The sequence below is a fragment of the Lonchura striata genome, chromosome 4, assembly GCF_046129695.1.
Source record: "Lonchura striata isolate bLonStr1 chromosome 4, bLonStr1.mat, whole genome shotgun sequence".
In the NCBI taxonomy this organism is placed as follows: domain Eukaryota; kingdom Metazoa; phylum Chordata; class Aves; order Passeriformes; family Estrildidae; genus Lonchura; species Lonchura striata.
This window is the reverse complement of record NC_134606.1, coordinates 6849426-6870864: the sequence shown is the minus strand read 5'-3', so window position 1 is coordinate 6870864 and position 21439 is coordinate 6849426. Positions and strand designations below refer to the sequence as shown.

Here is a 21439-nt window from a genome sequence, read left to right as displayed (position 1 = left end):
TTCCACTTTCACTGTAAAACCTGTGGGATAACTAACAGGAGCTGGCAGCCTTAGCCAGAATTTCTTGGAAGCTGAGATTGATGTGAGTGAACCCAACTAGGATAGCTCCACTGTTGCAAATTTATTTATCCTCCTCTTTCTTTCACTTATTACTTAATAAAGCTAAAAATATTTGAAACAGATAAATACTCACTGTACACAGGCACTAAAATGTTGCCCATCCAAGGAGAGCTCAGTCCTTTATAATGTTTTGCCTTTCTCTGGAGTTTGCTTTCATTTATCTGTTACTTGAAAACAGCACTGCCGCAACATTGGATTTTATGTGAGTTTTATTGCAGATACTTAGACTTTCTGTGTTTGGTGCTTCATATAGTTGTGATTGAATATTGTCATTTGTTTTGCTTTTTAACTGGTGGTGGAAAATTAAAATATTTTACCATAGTATATAGTGCTGTTACTGCTTGTTTATTTTACATTAAATAGGTGTGATTCATTCTGTTTTCAGTCTTATTTTGAAAAGTATTAGTTAAGATTAGGCATATCTTTACAGCATACTCCAAATATGTAATTTGAGTAATTTTTTGACAGATGTGAAACGCTTCCAGTCTTCACACTGATGTTTGAAGTACATGTGTAGTAATATAAAATGTTGCCAGATTATTTTGTTTCTCCTTAATGGAACATTATTTCTGATCAAAGGCTTTCAAGATGTGCCTTGTGGGATGTTTGTTTTTTTTATACCCTGACAGGCACTTAGGGTTTTGTGTGCGCACTGACAACTATTAGACAAACAAGAGCAAAATTACTAGATTTAAAAAAAAATTGGTTAGGGATCATTATTAAAAAACCCAGCTAAACCCCATGTCCTCATGATTGTCAGAATAATATCCTGAGAATGGCAAGTTTACTTGCTGTGTGAGTATGGAGCAGTAATGAGGAATCACCATTCAGGTTCTAGTAACAGCAGGGAAATGTGGAATTTTCTAAATAGAAATCATTGGCTTATTTTGTTTTGATTTTACCAAAAGGGGAAAATCAAGCAAGAGAATTGTCTCAAATGCTTTGTGCTGAGGCTGTTGTGTTGTCTGCTGGAGTGATTGCTTGGGTGCCCAGGCCCATTTCTCACAGACAGTGAAATAATGAAGCGTTGTGTGCAGAAATCTTAGATGCATGGAGGGCTGTGGACAGAGGTGGAAATCGCACCGTGGTGGTTTTGGGTGCACATTTGGTGTCAGGGAATGAGCTGCGAGTGTCCTGTAGAGCTCTGGGTGCATTTCAACCTTCCCCACAGCTGGGTGTGACTGCTCTGCACATCAGTGGGCCAACACAGCACAGGAAACCACTTGTATTTTTCTTGGTCACTTGCAAATTAAAAAAAAAAAGAAGGAAGATGACTTGTTCTTGCTGAGTTCAGGTAAATAAAAAGCATAGATACCAGCAGTATTCATCCACTGTGTGCTTCCAGTAACGTCCCAGTGTGCTCAGTGTTAACTTCTGAGCCCTGGGGACTTCCATAGGGGCTGCATGAAGCTTTAAGTGCAGCTTATGCTCAGTTTGCTTTTGCATGTCTGTTGTGGAGTCCATCTTGTTACTTTGAAAATCAGTTTGGGATTGTTCCTCTAAATTTTAATAAACCTTGCAGCAAGTTCTTAAAATCTTAGGAAATATAGTTAGAAGCATTAAATGAGATGAGAAAAGAAGGAAATTAAACTTAATCTGCTGCATAATTCAGTCTTCTGAGGTTGGCTGTCACTTTTTTGTCCCTTGTTGGTATTCTTTATTTTAAAGTATTCTCCCCTGTGCCTCCCTCCAATCCTGCATCCCAAATCATAGGAAATTGCATCCCGCTCATCTTGAAGGCAGTAGCAAAAAGTGCTGGCTCAGATTCTGGTGGAATCATGGAATTTTTGTGTTGCATATTCAGCATCTAAATATGCTGAATATCAAAATACTGAAGGATGATAAATGCTCTTTTTTTTCTTTCATCCATTTCAGTGATCCTTGTACCTGAGTTGTATTTTAAACTTCTAATTGACTGCTTGTAGAGTTTTGGTCTACCTTGAATCTCAGTATTTTGAACTTGAGTTCATGGTGCACAAAACAACGAGTCTGCCATAACAGTCCAAAATGTAAAAATGCATGATAGGTCCTGAACCTTAAAATACATTTTTAAAGTATGGGGTTTCTAGGAATTTTAATGGCGCATATTGGCAAATCTAATTCATAACAGCTTCTGTGTTCGTGTTATGAGGAAGATATTTTTTGTTTGTTTTGACAATTCATTCTTTCCTTGAATTAATATTAGCATTTATTTTTGAAAATAATGCAAATTTTTGTGAGAGTTTATGGGAAATAAGTGACAATTCTCACTGAATTTGCACCTATGTAAGAATATAAAATAAAGGTAGATGCCAAAGGGGTTAGTCTCATGGTACATGTGTAAGAGTATAAATTAGTTGAATGTCCAACCTGTCATTTTCAGGTCTTGTTTTTATAAATATTGATGAGATTTTTTCAGTAGTTTGCATTTTGTTAAAGAAGTAAATCACTTTGATGTTTTACAGTGTATAAAGTAAGTTTTTTATCACAAATTCTTTGAAAAGAATATTGTCAAGGGATTTCTCTTCCTAATTTAATCTTTGCACTTGCACAAATCCCCAGTGACAGGAAAACTCTTGCCGGGCTGCTCTCCTCCATTTCATGTTACTGTTGGTTTGTGATTATAGGGTTATTGATAAGTGTTGTGCTTTTTGGCATTGATGTATTTTTCAGAAAAAAGAATTGAAGCATTTGTTTTGAAAAAAGAAAAACACATTTAAAGAATTACATGGACTTTGCAAACAGATTTAAGGAAATGAAAGGTAGGTCAAGTTCTGGGCCTACAAATCTGACCTTTACTTTTAACATGTGTGCCTTACATGAGAAACTCCTCAGCCTAATCATGTTAAGTTAATCAGCAGTAGAAAAATGTGAAAATTAGGTTGTTAACAATCTTGATAGCTTTGCATTTTAGTACATTTTCTAACATCAGTAAACCACGGCAGCCTACTTTGAGATCTCTGGTATTTGGACAAAGTGGTTGCTTCAGTAACTATCAGCTTGTACCATTAAAGGTTGTTTTATGAAAAGTTTGAAACACATTTTAACAGCCTGGATTATGTCAGGGAGAGCTTTCTTACCCTGCAGTCCTGAGTATGCCTAATGGCATTGTCTTCTTCCCCCTTGGAGGGTAGCACAAACAATGCCCCTTTGTTTGAGGAGCAGGAGATGCAGGTTGGATTTGGGAGGGAGGAGGACACTACCCTGCTTAGGTAGCTTCTTTCCAGTTTGAAAAAATACATCTTGTGCTAAGGATGGTCTGATCACTTTTAAGTCCCCATGCTTTCAAAGGTGTGGAGGTGAAATAATCCACGGCCCTCCCACTCCTGTTTGGGTTGCAAAGTTGGATGATGAGCTCAGTAATCCCCTTGTTTGTGGGACCCACAGTCAGCTATGCAAATGGCTGGCCTCCTCTCAGGTTGTGCAGCTGAAAACTGGTTTTTCAATTCTCAAGTTTATTTCCATAAGAGCTGGACTAGAATAAGGTTTTGATAGGGTTTTTTCCAGGAGAGCTAGTTCAGACTGCAGCTGTGCAAAGGCACTGCTGTGAGCCACATGGTGAATAACTGCTGCCTAAGGACAGCTGCTCTGTCTGTCTCTGCACCTTATACCTGGGATTAATTTGGAAAAATTCCAGTACAGTAGCTGTTACTGGGATAAGAGCTTCCCCAGCAGATTATTTCCACATGGAGGCCGGACAGAAACAAACTCCTGACTAACAGCTATATCAGAACTGTTAGTTCTAATTTTTAATAGTTCTAGTTTTTTCTATAATACATTTAGATAACCTTAAGGGCCTGACTTACACCCAGCAAAACCATCAAGTTCAGAGTTAAGGCTTCTCACTCCATCTCTGGTACCCCACTGGAGTTTTTGGCCCTCCAGCAGGGGGATTGTGGAGGTCACACACTGTTCCTGGATCCCTGCTCACCCAGGCAAAGCCTTGGCCATGTGAGTGGTGCCCACTGTTCCACGTAGGTGTATTTACAATACACCTGCTGTCCTGAGCAAGGTGCCTGTGTGTCTTAACACTCCACTGGTTTCTCTGGAATGTTAATAGCCAGTGGCAGCACAGCAGGTGTGGTGGAAAGCCAGCAGCCAGAGGGGGAAGGGTACAGGTGCAGTGAGAAGCTTTAATTTTGAGTTTCCTGCCTTCTGTGAGCACGAGTCAGACCCTTAACGTTGTTTTAATGTATTGTTTGTGTTTAATTTTTAGTAAAAATTTGAACACCATCCAGGCTACAGAGGTTGCAGTGGATAAGAAGTATAAAAGCTTTGGTTCAAGATTACAGGAGGCTGCAAGAAAAATTAAAGACATGGAAATGAGGATGGAATGACAGGCTGCTATTTTCCCTCAGAATACTGAAGATTGTAAAGCATTGAGAAATCGAATTCATGATCCTGGAAATCAAGCTCAGATTAAGAAATGTCAGGTTGGTAGGGGTTCCTGAAAGTCTTGAGTTAGGATAAACTAAGATTGTTTTCCCATAACAAAGGTTATAGGATGTGGGGGTGGATGGTATAATTTTTGTTATCTGTGTAACGTGAAGTGCTATACCATAATACTTTTAAATAAGCCAGCTAAGTGAAATTATTTCTTTAAATCAGTTTAATGTTTGTCATGTTGAATGTCACTTCTGACCACTTTGCAGTTACTTTTCTCTGGCACGGAGTTACATTATTCACTGTAAATGCAGGTATGGAAAACACGGCTCTTAAATCCACATTGCTTCTGCTGCCTCTGCGAGGGTCTCCTGCAAAGCCAGAGGCACAGTGCAGTGTGCCATTCCTAGATAAAAACCAGGCAGAACATATCTAAGTGCTGGAAGAGGAAGCTTTTTGTTCAAAAGTTTCTGATTCATAATGAAGCCACATCTTCCCAAATGTGAACTCTAATTAGGGACTACCACTGGGGTGAAGTTCCTGTAAGTTAACCCAAGTGGGGAGTTACTGCCTGCCATTCAGTGGCAGGATATTTAGGCAGAAAGATTGTGCAACAGGAAGCCTGTGCTGAAGTTCAGAAAGGATTTTGGCAAGCAAAGGTTTGTAGGATTTTTGTGGTCAAGGTCACTGGATGTATTTGAGTTCTGGGGATTCTTAACAAAGCCTTAAAATCTCTCAGGGAGGGTTTGTCCTTCTGGTTGTTTTTTGACTTCTGTTCCTATGCTTTGGGGCTTGCTCTGGCATTCCCCTTAGCACCAGTGTTACACAAGTAACTTGGTTGAAATCTTAGATATACTGGCATGAGGGGAAAACCAGACCACACCTTTATATATTTTAGAGAAATCATTGTCTGAAAGGGCTCTGTTTAGCTCTGTTTAGTGCTGTAACATTTCATTATTTTTTTGAGATAGCTCAAGTCAGAAATGTATTTCTTTGAAGTGAGAATTTTTAATCTCATCTACTTTTTCCATTTTGAACTATGTGCTCTGACAGAGGTGCTTTTGTTGTAGCTCTGAGGGAATCACCTGTGCCATATTTTTCCTCATTTATCTGCAACAACTTCAGTATCAAAGTTCTTAGTTTGTTTTTTTTAAATTTTATTTTAGCTAGTATTCAGACTTGTTATTGAAGTTCTGGCTTTGCTGTACTGACAAGACCATGACATTTCAGTTGTTGAGTGAGCACAGTCACTCTATGCAAAATGAAGAGGTCTTGCAATGTCATTTTTGCATTTGTTTCTAGACATAATAGCATTTTATTAATGGTGTTTTATATAAAGTGAACAAGTATATAACATGCTTTATCCTAGAATATTTTTATGTAAATTTAATGTGAAGTTTTATAATTAAATCCCCATTAAAGGATAGAATTGTTCCATTAGTAATCTAAGTATTTTTATGTTGTATAATCTAGTGGTTTTGTCCTGTACCACATTACTGGTATGTGGTTTATTTACTGAAAATGTATGAGGCCATATTTGGTTCAAACAAGTATCAATAATAAGCGTTCAAGATGCACAGTTTTCAAAAATGACATATTAATGTCTCCCATTTAGTTTTAGTGGCTGAATATTACTGAAGTAATGTGTACCAGAAGCATTTCTAAGCTGGTATATCATAGTACAGGTTAGGAGTGGGTGTTTTTGCAAGTGTCATTTTTCCATGGCAAACTTCACTGGTGGGTAAAGTGAAGGTACTGCAGAGTCAGTCAGTCCATGGAATCAGATGTGGGGAGATGCTGGAAGTAGAACAGAAAAAAAAAAAAAACAAATGTAGGGACTGTTTTTGTCATGTCTTCAGGTATATAAACTGTTTGATTCTAGGTAAAGAATTTAAATGCCAGGTTGTAGTGGTAGTGGCTGTCCTGAGTTGGTTAGGAGTGGACATGGAATTGCTGGGTTCAGGCTAGGCCATTGAGAAGGGACTGTGAGAGCAGCAGTCCTGGAGCTGTCCTTCAGCCCCAGACCTCAGGCTGGTCCCAGGGGGAAGTCATATGCTGTTTTTGTTGAGTTGTGAAAATCTCTCTTTGCAGCAGCTGGTTTTCATCACCAGATACCTCATACAGCTGGGATTCTACTGATTTTCCATCCACTTGAAATGCAGATACCAGTCTTTCAGGACTTGCTTTCTGACACAGGCTGGGACTTAAGATGCAGGGATTGCTTGTAGAAGTTAACTGGGACACTTCAGTCATTTGCATTGCTGTTGGACCCACTTGGATTATCAAGCAAATAAGCAATGTTTTAAAATTCACATTGCAAGAAAAATGTGTTTTGAAATTTGTATACAAGAACTATCTAGCCTGATTCACTTCACAGTGCTTAAAACTTCTTATTTTAAAAGAGAAAAATATATACTTTACTCTTCATTTTGCTTTCATAATCTCTTCAGGAAGTCCTTTTTCCCAACCATGCTTAACTACTTTTTGTAAATGTAATGGTTTAATATTATTCCCTTGAGTCCTTCTACCCTTCTGTGTATTTATAGCATCTGTATTGTTAAAGAGATGCTCTCTAAATATTTTACGGATTATTTTTCATTTCCAGACTCTGTAAAGAGGATGTAAATTAAGTCTTGAGTTTGGACTGATTTTTCTTCTCCCAGATACTTGATGTGAATTTCTTTGTCACTCCACAGTGTTGAGAGTGTGACATTGATTTAGGGAGGGACATTTTTTTTTCCTGTTTTGTAAGAGTTCAGTGGTGGATTAAGTATGATGTGTTTGACTAAGCTATATAGAACTACTTGGTAAAACTTTATAAGTCTAAGCAGACCTACATAGATCAGCAATTTGCCTGTAAACTTGGACACTGAATCCTCAGTAAATGGAAAATTTTGCTGTTGTAGACTTTTTAAAGTTAAATTTTAGTTTGAGCAGAATCATCATTATATATGTAAATTGAATACTCAAATCCTCACTGAGTTGCTCATTATATTCCATAAGCTCCACTCTTCTTGCAAGCCTGGGCAAGATATTTCTCACTCTTTTTCTAGAGCTCACAAAGGTGTGGAATCCAGTCAAAACCTAAAGGTTGAATAAGATTGCACAGACACTTATTAGTGCAGTGAGGATGTGTCTTTAAAAAACAGGAATACTATTCCCTCAGTGGTTTTATCCATCTTTCAAAGTTCAGCCTTCTGAACCTCCATGGAATTTCTTTGTAAGGTCTTCTGTGCTTGGTTGACAGCTGAGTGTAAACTTGTTCCTGTTTTATTAGTTTCAGTCCTTGAAATCTTTTTCTGCCACCAGAATAAACAAGACTAGCTATAACCTATTTGTAATCCTATTTGCATGGCCTGAATAACAAGATTTTTCTCTTCCTTTGCAGGCATTCGACCTCCGATCATGAATGGGCCCATGCACCCGCGCCCCTTGGTAGCGTTGCTGGATGGCAGGGACTGTACAGTAGAAATGCCTATTCTGAAGGATGTAGCCACAGTGGCATTTTGTGATGCTCAGTCTACACAAGAAATTCATGAAAAGGTAATGTTTAAGAGGGACAACTGAGGTGTTTTAGCAAAAGGAGGTATTTTACTGATTTGGATCAATGTTGTGTCAGCTGTGACATGTTACTGCAATGTCTGTGATGAGCTGTGCTTTAGTGTGTCCTTGGCTGGATGTTGTTCCTCTGCTTCCCTACTGAATTAGATTCATGGAGAGAGTTACTTCTGGGCAAAGCACTACTACATGATATCTTGAAATGCTCCTTGGAAATATTTCTGTTGCTCAGCCTTTGTCTGGAGCTTCAGATCTCAAGTATTGGATTGTCTGTGTGGGTAACTTCGTGATTTCTTTGTTTAGCCAAGGAATTGTGCAGGTTCGGTTAGGCTGCCTTGTGCACTGAGAAAATGTCACTGGAGAAGAGTTTCAAAACAAATGCTAACCCAAAATTTGCATGGAAAATGTGGTCAGTGTCAACCTAACTTGAGAACACATGCAAGGAATTGAAAATTTCTCGGTCTTAATTCGTAGTGGATCTGCAGAGATAGTGTTTGTTGAGATTTTTAATAAAATAAAACTTAATTTATAAGGTTCAAAGAAAATGTATGGGTTTTTTAAATTTAGATGAAATCCAAACTTTTTTCCTCAATTCTTTTTTATTTTATTGTATATCAAGAATTTAAATGTAATTGAATGCCTTTTTTCTGTATATTAGTTTTTAATCATGTTGAGAAGTTGCTTTCGTTTTACTGTTTTCCTATCTCACACCACTGTTAGGAGTTAATACATGTATTCCATGTACAAGGACTACGTGACACATGAAGAATAAGTTATATAAATGCTGTTCTACTTCTATCAGTAGGTAAGAGCAGTCTGCTCTTCAACTGAACACTAGAGCATTGGCTACTCCACCACCTGTAGTTTTATAATTTACTTACTAAAATCAATATAATTTACTTCTGGTGCATCAAGACTGGGGAATTCCCATGTGCCATGAATGCCTTGAAAAACAAAAAACAAACAATGTTTTTTTCCTGTTAGCAGTGGTGTGTAATAAATGAACTTTTCAGATCTTGAGACTGAGTGTGTGTCTCTCAAATTGCAGGTTTGGAAAAGTATTTGAATGACTGATGAGTGGCATGGGTAATCTGTTGCTGTTCTTCACAACACTGCTGTGTGGAGGGGATTATACTAAAGCTTCCATCCTTTGCTTTTTATTATACAGAAATAATTAATTCTTAATGATCTCGGTAATACAGCAGGAAAATATATTTTACTACCTTTCACTACTACAGTGCCATAATTCAGATCTTCACTTGTCTAAAGGATGAGACAGTCCCAAAACACTTGGGTATGCAAGGTAATAAATTTCTACAACAAAAGTCACAAACAAGAATTCATAATCATACTGTTGTATTCCTTTAACATAGGTTGAGAGATCAGTTTTATGAAGTGTTAAGCACTGTTCACTTCTGTGTGAAAAGTGTTCACTGTTCATCTGCAGTGGAAAATGACTACTTTTCACCTATCTTTAGAGGACTATTTGCATTTTAGTACTGTTTGCATAATACATTATTTGTTAAATACAAAATTGTTTTCACAAAAGATTTTAAAATTAAGAATTGCATATTTAAAGCAGGATGAAAAATGTTTATGTATTTCTGAATGCACATTTGTGGCCATTCTAAGTGATGAAATACAAATTTTGGTAATAGATAGTAAGAATTCATAGGCTAGCAGATACAGATACATTTAATGTGAAGTTGAAGGGAGCAAGCCAGAGGCTCAGAAGGTTAGGATGGGGTTAGAAGGATGATTGACATTGTTTGATACTCTTAGGTGGGTGACTGTAATGGGGCAGGGGTAAGACATGAACCAAGAATCAGATGGAGAGGATGAGCAGAAGGATGTCTAGGAAAGTAGGAACCTGTATTAACTCAGCTTGCACATTTCTGGAGCCTTGGTCACAGGGGTGTGAGGAATCAGAGTTTGAGAAATTAACATTTTGGCACCTGCAGAAGGGTTTTCTGCTGGTCATGAGAGTTTCATGGACAAGACCATGCTTTAAAATACTGTGTTTTCAGTTTTTCAAGGGAATAGAGTGGAAATGGGAATTTATTGTAGCTTGTGAGACAGCAAAGTACAAGCTAGGTAGTTTTTCACAGAGGAGCAAGCAGGCTGAGAGATTTTAACACAAAAAGGTAGAAGAGAAACGAGGATTTGAATGCCATTTGTGTGCAGGGTCAAAAGCAGGATTTTAGTAAATACCTTTCTGTGTCTGCTCGCTGAAGAAAATTTTCTCCAGGTGGTTAACTGAGCTGCAGTTTGTAGCAGTATCTTCTGCCAAGAGTTCATTTTTAAATCACTTCTTATGGCTGAGGAGATTAAATTGTTGAAAATAAGTAACAAGTTGTAAAGTTGCATGTAGTAGAACTGTGCTTCATCTCATGTCAAAGCGTTTGTTCCTGCTTCACTCCTTTGCAAAGTAACGTGGATGGTGAAGGTGCATTTCTCTCTTTCTGAAAAATCAGGCTGCCAGTGCTTAAATGAATACTGACATTTACTGAGAGTGACCCAGTGTTTTGAAATAACTTTGTAGTTGGGGTCATTTGTTACGCTTCTTCAGAAATTTACTCATGTAAGGTGTGACGGGTTTTTGGTTTGTCTCCTTGTTTCCCATGCTCCCTAGAAAAAACAGTTTCTTTTTGAGCCAGTCTGCAAGGCTGCAATAGATGTTTTTATCCTTTAACCCTAAGTTCTGTTTTATTGTAGATGTTGCATGTAGCTGTGTGAACTTAAGCATTGCATTTGTCAAACTTACCATGGCATAACTGGGAGTTTCGTTCATTGCATCCTATCCGAGAACTTCTGTAAAAGTATCTTAAGATTTCAGTGTTTAAATGTCTTACTGGAGATTTCTGTAAAAGTTACTCACTGTGGTTAAATTGGCTTTTATTTTACAATTAATGATATATAAATAAGTTTCCTCAGTAACTATCTAATACTGCTTCCAAGTGTACATAATGTTTTGGTTTGTTCTGCCAAAAATACAGTTGTTCATCAAAAAAAAATTACTTAAAAACACTTTGCTTGCTTCCATCCTCTTTCCAGGTCAACTTTCTTTTTTCACTATCTCATGCTCCATTGTCTGTTTTCCTCTTTTTCCCAATCCCTCTTGGTTTCAGTGCCATTCACAGTTTGCTGCTTTTCCTGGCTCCTTGGCAGCCTACCCAGCACTCTGATTCCTGCAATATTGCTGCTCTTTTCCACTTCTAAAGGCATAACAGACTCAAGCACACCCTTGAGGTCTTTGTGTTGCCCAAGAGTTTTTTGAGTTCATGTTCTTTGCTTTTTGGGCTTCCTGACTTTTGCTGTGTGTTCTGTAACATGGAAGTGCTATGTAGATCGAGAGGGATAAATGTAGACAATGTGCAAGAGCTGGTAATAGGCATCTTAACCAAGGAGAGAGAAAATAGGGATTCTTGCAAAGCCAGATGAAAAGACAGGAAGCACAACTGATTAGGAATAGTATTTAAAACAAAATGTAAAGGCTGGAAAGAAGTCAAGAGTTTGTTTGAGGCTGAGTATGTTTTTTCATTCTCTTTTTTTCTGTAATTATGTATTTTCCTACATCTTGTTGCAAATCAGGTAGAAGAAAAAAGTAACTGACTGTGGTTGACTGGGTTTACAGCTTCAAGTTTTTACCCAGTTGACCAGAACAATGATGAAAGCAATGAGCAGTCCTTGGATGGAGGTGGAAACAGAGTCTGTTGGGTAAACCTGTGTCCCAGCCTTAGCAGAGATTGGGGTAGAACGTGTGAGATCCTTTGACTCCTGTTTTCTGAGCCCAACATGAAATAATTTTCTAAAGGATACTACATTTCCATATTTGTAGTTTTAGGTTAAAAAAAAATGTAAACCTGAACTTCCTGTTTAACAAAACCTGAAATTTTTCTGTCACGCTTTTACACAGGAGTTGAATGTACAAGCAATTCTAGCAATGGCAGTTTTATCAAAGACCGTTTCAAAGAGGAGCTGAAAAGTGACAAATGTTTTGAGACTGATACAAATAAATTCAGGATGGTGCTGTTGTTCAGCTCTTTGATTTATCCCTGTTACAGCAATGGTTAAGTGAGATAATTTTTAAAGCTTCCAGTTCTTTGTTTAGTAGTAAAGCTTGTGTTTACACCATCAGTGCTGTTTATATTCATGATGCAGTTGAAGCATTTTAGTTTTCCATCAGATTTAAATTCTCAAAGAACACAGATTGAAAGGAAGCAGCTTTGTTCTAAACAATAACCTCTGTTTGGGAGTAAGTTGTCGGAGCTGATCCAAAACCTTGTAAATGTCCTGAAACTGAATGAGCTTTGGATCAGACTCCTTCTGAAAGAAAGACTTGGGGAAAAACTGGGTTGAGCTGTCACTAGTGACTTCCATAACTCCATAATATCCCTTGGTAGAGATGTTCAGTCCATTCTGGTGTCTGATAGACTTGACCTGAATTCAGCTTTATGAATAGACAAAATTCAGCCCTATTAACAGACATACTAACACACAGAATTCCTGTTAAAGATTTTTCATTGAAGCCTTTTATTCCGTAAAAACGTTTTAAGAGTCTATATATTCTCAAATTGACTTCTGTCATTAAAGCTGCATGTCATGGTCAGTAAATCCTAGCTTGGAAAGACTGGCTTCAATTTAGTATTTAAAAGGAAGTTGTGTGTGGACTATACAGGTTATTTGTGCAGTTGTATGCATGTATTTGTATGTATATGTTTTTAATGTTAATGTTAATTTCTAGAAGACTAGAAATACACTATCATATATATATATATATCACATGTGTATATATGTAGTTTATATAGTGTATGGATATATATAGGCTTTTAGAAAGTGCGTTTTCAGGAGCCTGCAAGTAAGTTTTGTTTATGTTTGTGTAAAATATTTATACTTTTATTTATGGACAGTATAAACTCAAGTATTAATGTTTAGGATTCTCACTAGAGAGTATCCTGGCTGAGTAAAGTTTATATGAAATAGGTGGGTTACTGACAGCACATAGATCATAGGAACCTAAAAGGGAGCTAAGAGCTTGTAAAGAGAAGCAAGAACTTGTAAAAAGCAACACAATATAACAGCTTTGGAGAGCCACTAAATACCACTTGAGCACTGTGGCTTTTCCTTTTAGCTTTAATGGTTCTGGTTTCACATGATCCTTTGCAGTGTTGTAGGGAGGCTTTGAGAGCAGCTCCGAGTCTCTGCAACCTTCCCCATGTGCCAGACTATTGGTTACAAATTCAACCTGCAGCTGCTTTTTGCAAGTTAAATAAGGCAAGGCCTACGCCGTTTTGGTAAAGTACATTTGTTCCACCCAAATGTGCAAAATATTTCAAGTCTGTTGGTGATACTGAAACATAATTTTTTTAGAGATGACACATGAAATTTCAAGCCCAAGAAATGCAACACTTCGTAGTTTCTAGAACTGGATTAAATACAGTACATTCTAGTGATGATTTTTGTCTTTAAGATGGAAACTTTGTCATATTCAGCTTGTAATTTTTTTTTTTTTTTTGTCTCTGTATTGAAGTAGTTTGGCATTTCTTGTCATGTGTTATGTTTCTATGCTCTGGATTTGATCCATGAGTGTCTGGGACCAGCCTCTCATAGTCAAATCTAGAAGTGTCTGGAGATGTTCCAAGAAGTGAAGGCCTTACTGTTTAGTTCTTAGCATGTTATGATACATGTTTCTGTAAAAGTAAGCAAGATGCTCAGAGTTCTTCCCCAGATAATGAGATGTGTGTGTCACAGTGGTGACTGTGTGATGTTTGGCATGATGGCTAAAATAGTGTGGTACTGAAAGAAGGGAAAAAATGTAGATGGGAAAACATTTAGAAGAATTTCAACCTTCTAAATAGGTAATCAGTACTCAGGATTTGTTAAATAGATATAGAAATGTCTCCTAGTACTGTGTCATCTGTTCCCTAAGAGCCTTGGTGACCTGGCATGTTGTGAAAGCAGAGCAGTCATTTTGAGGTTGAAGAACAGCAGAAAGACCTGTCCAAGCTGCAGTGATGGGAAAAGCTGTCAGCTTGTGGAATAGGGAATGACAAAGACTTTCAACAGTGAGCTCTAGCTGCAGCTGGCATAGAAATCAGGCAGGTGAGCTCCATAATAATTTGGTAACAGAAGGAACCCAGCTCATGTCCCATGTTTCAGCTTTTGCCTCAAATCCTCTCTTCCCAGAGGGCACAGTTGGAGTGGGATGGGAGCAGGAATGGCTGTTGGAGGAACACAGCTGACTGCTCATTTTCTGTCAGGTTTTTCCATTGCCTTTCCTTGCAAGAAACCATCAAAGAGCATGGTCCGACTGCCACATACTCAGGCTGGTCTAGAATTTCTGCCTTGCCTGCTATCTCACTCCTAAGTTTGATCTCCTTGTAATAAAATTGTTCTTGAATTTGTTAAAAATAAGGTTCATTATGGAAAATTATTGGAAAAATCACATATTCACCCTGATTTTCTCAGTGCATCCATCTCTTTTGTTAAATAATCAGTGAATTACTCCTATGCGCAGTTATTTTTTCTCTAAAAATAATTTCATTTTCTGGAATTGTTGATATTTATGCTTGATGTCAGTGGCATGTGTGGTATTTTACTCATTGAAAGACTTGTCAAACTTCCTTGTGTGCATTTAATATATGTAATGACTGAGAATATAAATCATGCAAATAATTCCAAAATAACTTTTCACTGCTTTTTTTTTAAATCTAATGGCATTATTAACATTCTCCAGTGCTGAATGTTTCTAACTTTAGATTTTCTGCTATTATTTTATGCCTTTTTGGCATAATTCAATCACATGTCCAGTAGCAAAAAGCAGTAACATAATTAAATTATCAAATAAATGTGATAAAATACACTTGCAGGGTATTACTTTTTTAGCAGTGGATTTCCTTGCTAACTAGCCCATAATCCTAGGGGAGGCTCAGTTACTAAAAAGGAATTCTAAAAGATTTGTTACTTGCATTTGCTTATTCCATATCCCATGTGATGTGTAAATAACTGCCTGTGGAAATGGCTAGTGTCAGCATTAAGCTATAGCTAGGAAATATTTTCCCTTTTATTGAACACATTCCCAAGCTTTCCAGTACTTTTCTGTATCCTCCTAGTGCCAAGCCATAACCTAAATGGGCCCAAAAAATGTGCCATAATGGGTGCACACCAGTGCTCTTGGAGTCCAAATGCCAGTCTTGACTGGCTGAGTTGATAAAATATGCATGATTATGAAATGAAAATCTGCTTCCCAAAGTGAATCACTCTGATATTAAAACACAAATGTCTGAGCCAGTTCAGCTGTGCTTTAACCCTGCTGGATGAAGTCCTTAAAGCAATGGCAGCTCTGTACCCCCAAAATACACCCACCATGGGCCTTTTCCAGTCTGGGAGAGGAGGCTCTCAGAGCCTTAGGGGTGTGTCCTTGCAACTTCTAAGCTTCTTCAATTTTTGCTTATCCGATAGCTACACAGATGATATTTTCTCCTGCAGCACAGGCATCCAAAACAACCCTTGGGAGGGGTGGGGGGAAAATAAATACAACACAGAAGAGGGGAGATGGCTTTTTGGAGACAGCCAGGATATTGTAACTTGACCTTGAGGCTTGAAGCGACTGAATTTGAAGAAATTTCCACATTACTGAGGCTGGGAGATCCTTGAACAATTTTATTTCAGCCTCTGGTGGGAGCAGAAATAACCTAAGGGCATTTTAGGTGTACTTTCAGATCCTAAGAGGGACTGTTTCTTGTGTAGGATACCTCAGGCTTGGTCCATGCCAGCTGTAATGTCACTGGAGAAACAAACCCAAAAACTGTGTTGTGTTTTTATTAGCCCTGTGTAACAGCTCAAGGTAACACATTCTGGTGAGTGCAGTTTTTCTGATTTGGAGCTGCTGATTGTAATCCTCAAAGGACTTGTGTGCACCATTAAAATCAAGGAGTTTTGTGTGTGTGTGTAATCATTTTATAAGATCTGAGCCTACAGCTGGTCTTTGAATTATGTTGTAGCTGCATTCTTGAAGGATGTGTAATTTGTAAATTTTTTTTGTAGTTCTTACTAGTAAATGCAAATTCTACTCAAAGGAATCTGGTCTTTATCTGAGTTAGAGCTGAAGTTCTCAGTCCAGAAACACATGTTGAAATAACATAAATAATGTTGTGAAGTATTCAGTAATAAGTGTTTTTCTTTCCTTTTTTATGGAGTTTGATTTTATTTTTTTTTTATTTATGCATTTTTAAACACTGTTGCAGATCCTGGATTCCAGCAATTGTAATGCTCTGTGTGCAAGACTCTGCTGTAATAGTTCTTTAAAAATTATATATGTTGATTATTTTTACTGACCTTGCATTACACTAGGAAATGCTCATATGAGCAGAAATAATTCAGATGACAGAATCAGTACACCATACCCAAAAGTCTCAATAAGAAATTTAGAGCCTCTGCAACACTTCTGTGTGAAGTGTGTCATAGGAATCTCTTAAAATCATTACAGCTGTCTTAGCTACTAAAATGGTTTGTGTATGTTTTGTGTCTTGTAGAACAATTAGGATATTAGCTAATGCATTGAAGGTACAAGCACAGGGAAGTGTTTTGAAGAAGTAAAATCGTGCATTTTGCAGATAAAGAGGAAAATACTCTGCTGCCTGAAAAATAAATTCCTATCAGCTGTGTGGGGTGCAGTGTCACTGTTTGGTAGCAGAAGTCAAAACTGCTGGGCATGTCTGGCTTCCTTCTCCACACCTCTTCTGCCTCTCCTTCCTCCACACTCCTTCTTAAGTGCTCTTGTGTAGGTTGGATGCATTTTAACATTATTTAATTTGGTAGGGGCTTCTGACTATCTTATTTTAGCTTTTTTGCTGCTCTCACAAGTTTTGGAGTTTTCCTGCAGCATTTTTGCTTTCATGCAATTTCTTATTTCTCAGAGGCTTTGGATTTTACTGTTTGGCAAGTTTGGCATCTTAGTTAATACCAATTTCTGTGACATCCAGTTTCTATCAGTGAGAGTTTATTTGCACTGTCAGTAAACTGAGGGGCAAACACTTTTGTTCTTATGTGTGAAGTGACCAGTTTCAGTCTCTGTTGTCGAAGGGGTTTGTCATCACTGAATGTTTTCTGTTCAGGTATCCAGTGGTTTAATAGGGCAGTGAATGCCTGTACCACTGTGTGGTGAAGAGATGCTGCTCTGTTGCTCCATTCAAAGCTGAGTATCAGCTGCCTAAGCATAAAATACTGTTTGTGGGGAGTGTTTGTTCCTGTGCTGTGCTGCTTCTGTGTGTGAAGTTGCAGTCCAGTGGCACTTGTACCTAGGGTCAATATTGCAGAGCATTTCCTGGGGAATGAGGAGAGCTTTCCCTCTTATTAAGAATACAAGTACAGATCACATAGTTCTTTTGAAGCTGCTTTTCAATCATGCTAGAATGGAGACTTCAGATGAAAAAGACTTACCAAGAGGCTGGGAGATATTTGGAAAAATAACCTTTAAAAAAAACCCCTGAATCTCTATTTAATGCTTTTACTGTCTTTTATACTTGAGAATATGAATGAGATTAAGCTGAGATTCTGTGAAAGCAAAAAAAAAAAATCAACTGTTTTTTCTTCCATTTTATTTATAGGTACTAAATGAAGCAGTGGGTGCACTGATGTATCACACTATAACTTTAACTCGAGAAGACCTGGAGAAATTTAAAGCACTTCGAATAATTGTCCGAATTGGCAGTGGTTTTGATAATATTGACATCAAATCTGCTGGAGATTTAGGTATGGCTATTACAGACTTTATTTTGCATCTTGTACTTGCCTCCAGAAATCTGATAGTATCTAAATCTTTGTATTAATGTTTTCTGTGTATTTTATACTAGTGTCGTATGTAAACTGAATAATTTTCCCATCAGAGTATAAAACTCATTATGGAGATAGTAGCATTAGTTAATTAAGTGATAATATTAACAGCTTTGTGGCAGGATGACAATCTGCCTGCTCAATATAAACCCAAGGAGTAAGGCCATAATTTTTTATCTCTTTTTTACCCCAATTGTATATTTTAACTACTACTGCTGTAATCTAATTACAAAATATAATTCCATCACTGGGCATACTACTTCTGTTTGAATAAAAAGTTAGATCATTATCAACTGTCTGAGACTTATTTATGATGCATGAGATTTAATACAAAACCAGTCCATAAAATAGAAATAATGATTTTATAGGAGAATCAGTTGTTGCTTCTTCAGGATAAATTCAGCTGCTTGAAATACGAAGAGATGGTGCTTGATGTTTCACTGTAAGAAAAGCAACCATCTGATCTGTACTTTTCTTACTTTAGGTTAAACTATCTCCTACCTGTAATCTAAAAGTCAGCCTACCACCTGGAGTAAAGATTTTCTTTGTTTCTTTTCCACGATTTTGGAGACCAAGTATGTTTCCCATTATGCTCTGGGGAGATCTTGGAAATACTCATTTCAGTGTGGCAGTGCTTAGTTCTAGCAGTAGCCCCACTGATGTAGTGAGGAGCTGTAGTGTGTTCTGTTTATCAGCTAATAATAAAAAAATACTCACCTGTTGTAATGGTGGCAGAGCCTAACCACTCCTTGCTGAGTTTTATAAAGATCAGGTCAGGGCTGAAAGTGTGCAAGGCTGTTTCCCCTGCTTTAAGTGGTGCCACAGTCAGACTCGTGTTGTGAGCCTCAGAAAACCTGTGTGTGTGGAGAGATTGGCCTAGGGTAAAATCCTAGATCAAAAGCCAAAATGTAGGTGCAGATCAAAGGCTCAGACCAGTCAGGATCCCAGTTTGTGGAGAAAATCCCTGATAAGAGGAAGATCTTTGAAGGTTTGCTGGCTGTCTCTTCTGCAGGTCTCTATGCTAGGTTGTAACCCAAGTTACAAACTAAGTGTAGCCACGTAATTCTTCCAGGTAGAGTACACAGCAGATTTGGGAAATTCTTGATCATATGAAATGTTAAATGGCCACCTTCCTCATCACTAAATTCCTGTCTTGTGATTAGACTGAGTTATAAAGTTGAAGGTCTAACCTGTTAGTGTATCCCTTAATGTACAAAAGCCAGTAAATGGTGGAAAGATTACAGTAAAATCTCTGATTTTAATACTAAGTTTGGGTGAAATGGCTGGAATGAAATATTACTTTGATAAGTCTTCCATTTGTTAAGCTGGTGTAAGTAATACAAATCTTAAGGAAGTAATGTGAGAGTGATCTTCTCTTTATGAAAGGCTTTAATTTGCTTTTGAAATGTAGATTTAGACCAGAGTCTGATGTATTCCTGTACTTCTGTACTAACTTCTTGAGTTATTTTTCATAGAGCTGGCAGGTTTTCCTATTAAGTATTATTTTATATTAGCACTTCTAGTCTTCTTACAAAGCATGAAAATATGTGTTTCTTGGATAAAACATACTTTTTCTCCACTTTATTAGTAGTTGATTAGAAAATACTTAGAAGTTATGGGTGTAGCTGGATGCAAGTGAAGTGGGAACCCAGGTAATGCCTGTTGACTACTGCATTTTTCAGCATTGAACCTGTGCACAAAATCACTGAAAGCAGTGGGAAAAGGGAAGTGAGCATTGTTCAGTGGATATGAGATGAGAGTGTGCTGTCTTTTCCCATGTGAAATGTCTCTTCATTTCCTTGCCTCTCTCTTGCTGCTTTTTGTGGTTTCCTATGTCTCTGCCTTTCAAAATGAGCTGCTTTTAGAGTTGAAGAAAAATTGGGAAAAATAAATTCCTTCCGTTCAGGAGAGAATTTATCTGACTTTTGTTCCTTCTGTTTCCTAAGGAAACCTATTAGGGAGGAAGGTATATTACTCCTCTTCCTAAATACATAATATAATTCTTTAAGCTCCTTTTAAAGCATAATTTTGGTGATAGCAGCTATTAGGAGATGCATTTATTAAATTTACATTGCCATCTAAAACCTGCATTGTTGCTCCATGAAAAAGACTTTTTTTGTATAAACAAATGCAAGTATTAATGTGAGGTACTTAGAGGGATGTTATTTTTCAGTCTTTCACCTCCCTCCCAGTCAAGCTTTTTTCCCCATTTTAAAAATAGTGGATTTCCTTCTACCATTGATGTTAGCAGGATGCCAAGATTGATATTCCAGCAAATGATGCTGGTATATCTTCTTGTAAGTCTTAAGGGCAGTGACTCAGCAGACAGGTTTATCTCTATGGCAGAGGAAAGAAAAATAGTTCTGTAAGTTCGTTGTGCAGACTTTTAGCAATGTAGAGAAAGCTATAAAAAATGACTGGGCAGCAGAATAAAGGTGTTTGAATGTAAAACATAGATAAATATAGCATGAGTTTATATTTGTCATATTACTATTCATGCTGGTTTTGAAGAGAATGTTTATTCTTTTCTTCCTAAGATACTCTAGCATTAGCTGAGGACTTAGTGAATATTTAGTTATGTAAAATCCCAAACAGTAAAAGCAGTTCTTGGGTGGTTTTAGGATACAAAACACTTTTTTTTCTTCTCCACCATGAAATTATACTATGTGCTGTTTGTTGTCTCAGTCAGCAGAACTGAGGCACAAACATTTGTGGGAGCTGGTGATTAGAGAGAGAACATGCAGTACATGGAAAGACTGAAGACAGAAAGTCAAAAAGGAGGCAAGGTTTTTCAAGCATTTTGCTTGACTGCTGTGTATTGGGTACTGGAAGGTAAAGAGCAGAATGAGGTAACTTGCATGTAATTACAATCACTTGCTCCTTCATCTGTTTTTTGAAGTAAAGTAGGTTTATTGTGAGTCTTGACTCAATAATCCACCTTCCACAGTTTTTTATACAAGTCTGTAACACTTTAAGCTGCTTGATATTATGGTAGTTTTGGCTGGTAACTTTTCAGCTTAGGAACATGGGCTTGCTTGGTATTGCCTTTGCATGCCATGCAGTAGCAGAATTTGCATTTTCCTGTTGACTATTAGATGGGTTCCCTTTAATGTGGGAGACCAGGGATGTTGTTTGTTGTAATTCTAAAAATCACTGTGCAACACGTAAGAGATTGTCCTTTCCTGTATCATAATTACCTATACTGAATTACTAACGGTCATCCTGTGAAGGTTTTATAAGAGTTGCTGTCATTATAAATTATTTTATCCTTTTTTAACTTGCACAAGTAGCTTTTGGGAGGATATTTGTCCAGTGGTGGAAAGCTAACTCGCACAATTAAACCTAAACTGTGATCATTGACCACACTGTTGAGGGCAGAGTAGATTTCTCTTGGCTATTCAAAATGCCAAGCTTAGTGGAAATGTAAAATATTTACCAAGACACATGTTCCAAACTATCAGACATCTTCAGTGCTTTCTTTCTGTGGTTTCAGTAGCCTGTTTACTATATGTCTTAGATTACAATAAATAAAATCACAATAATTAGTAATAAAAAATCAGAGAGA

The 21439-nt window shown here is 37.4% G+C and overlaps 1 protein-coding gene across 12 annotated transcripts in view; it reads left to right on the top strand.

Moving 5' to 3' along the window:
- Positions 1–21439, top strand: part of CTBP1 (C-terminal binding protein 1) — a 232382-nt gene that overhangs the window by 187960 nt on the left and 22983 nt on the right. For 5 of the 12 annotated variants that reach the window (XM_021535693.3, XM_021535691.3, XM_021535692.3 and 2 more), the window contains 2 exons: positions 7871–8025; positions 17649–17793. In XM_021535693.3, coding sequence (XP_021391368.1) covers positions 7871–8025; positions 17649–17793 — 300 coding nt within the window. Of the gene's footprint in view, positions 1–2772; positions 2862–4315; positions 4533–7870; positions 8026–17648; positions 17794–21439 lie in introns of all 12 variants that reach the window. The other 7 variants (XM_077782703.1, XM_021535702.3, XM_077782704.1 and 4 more) reach the window with 3 other exon arrangements.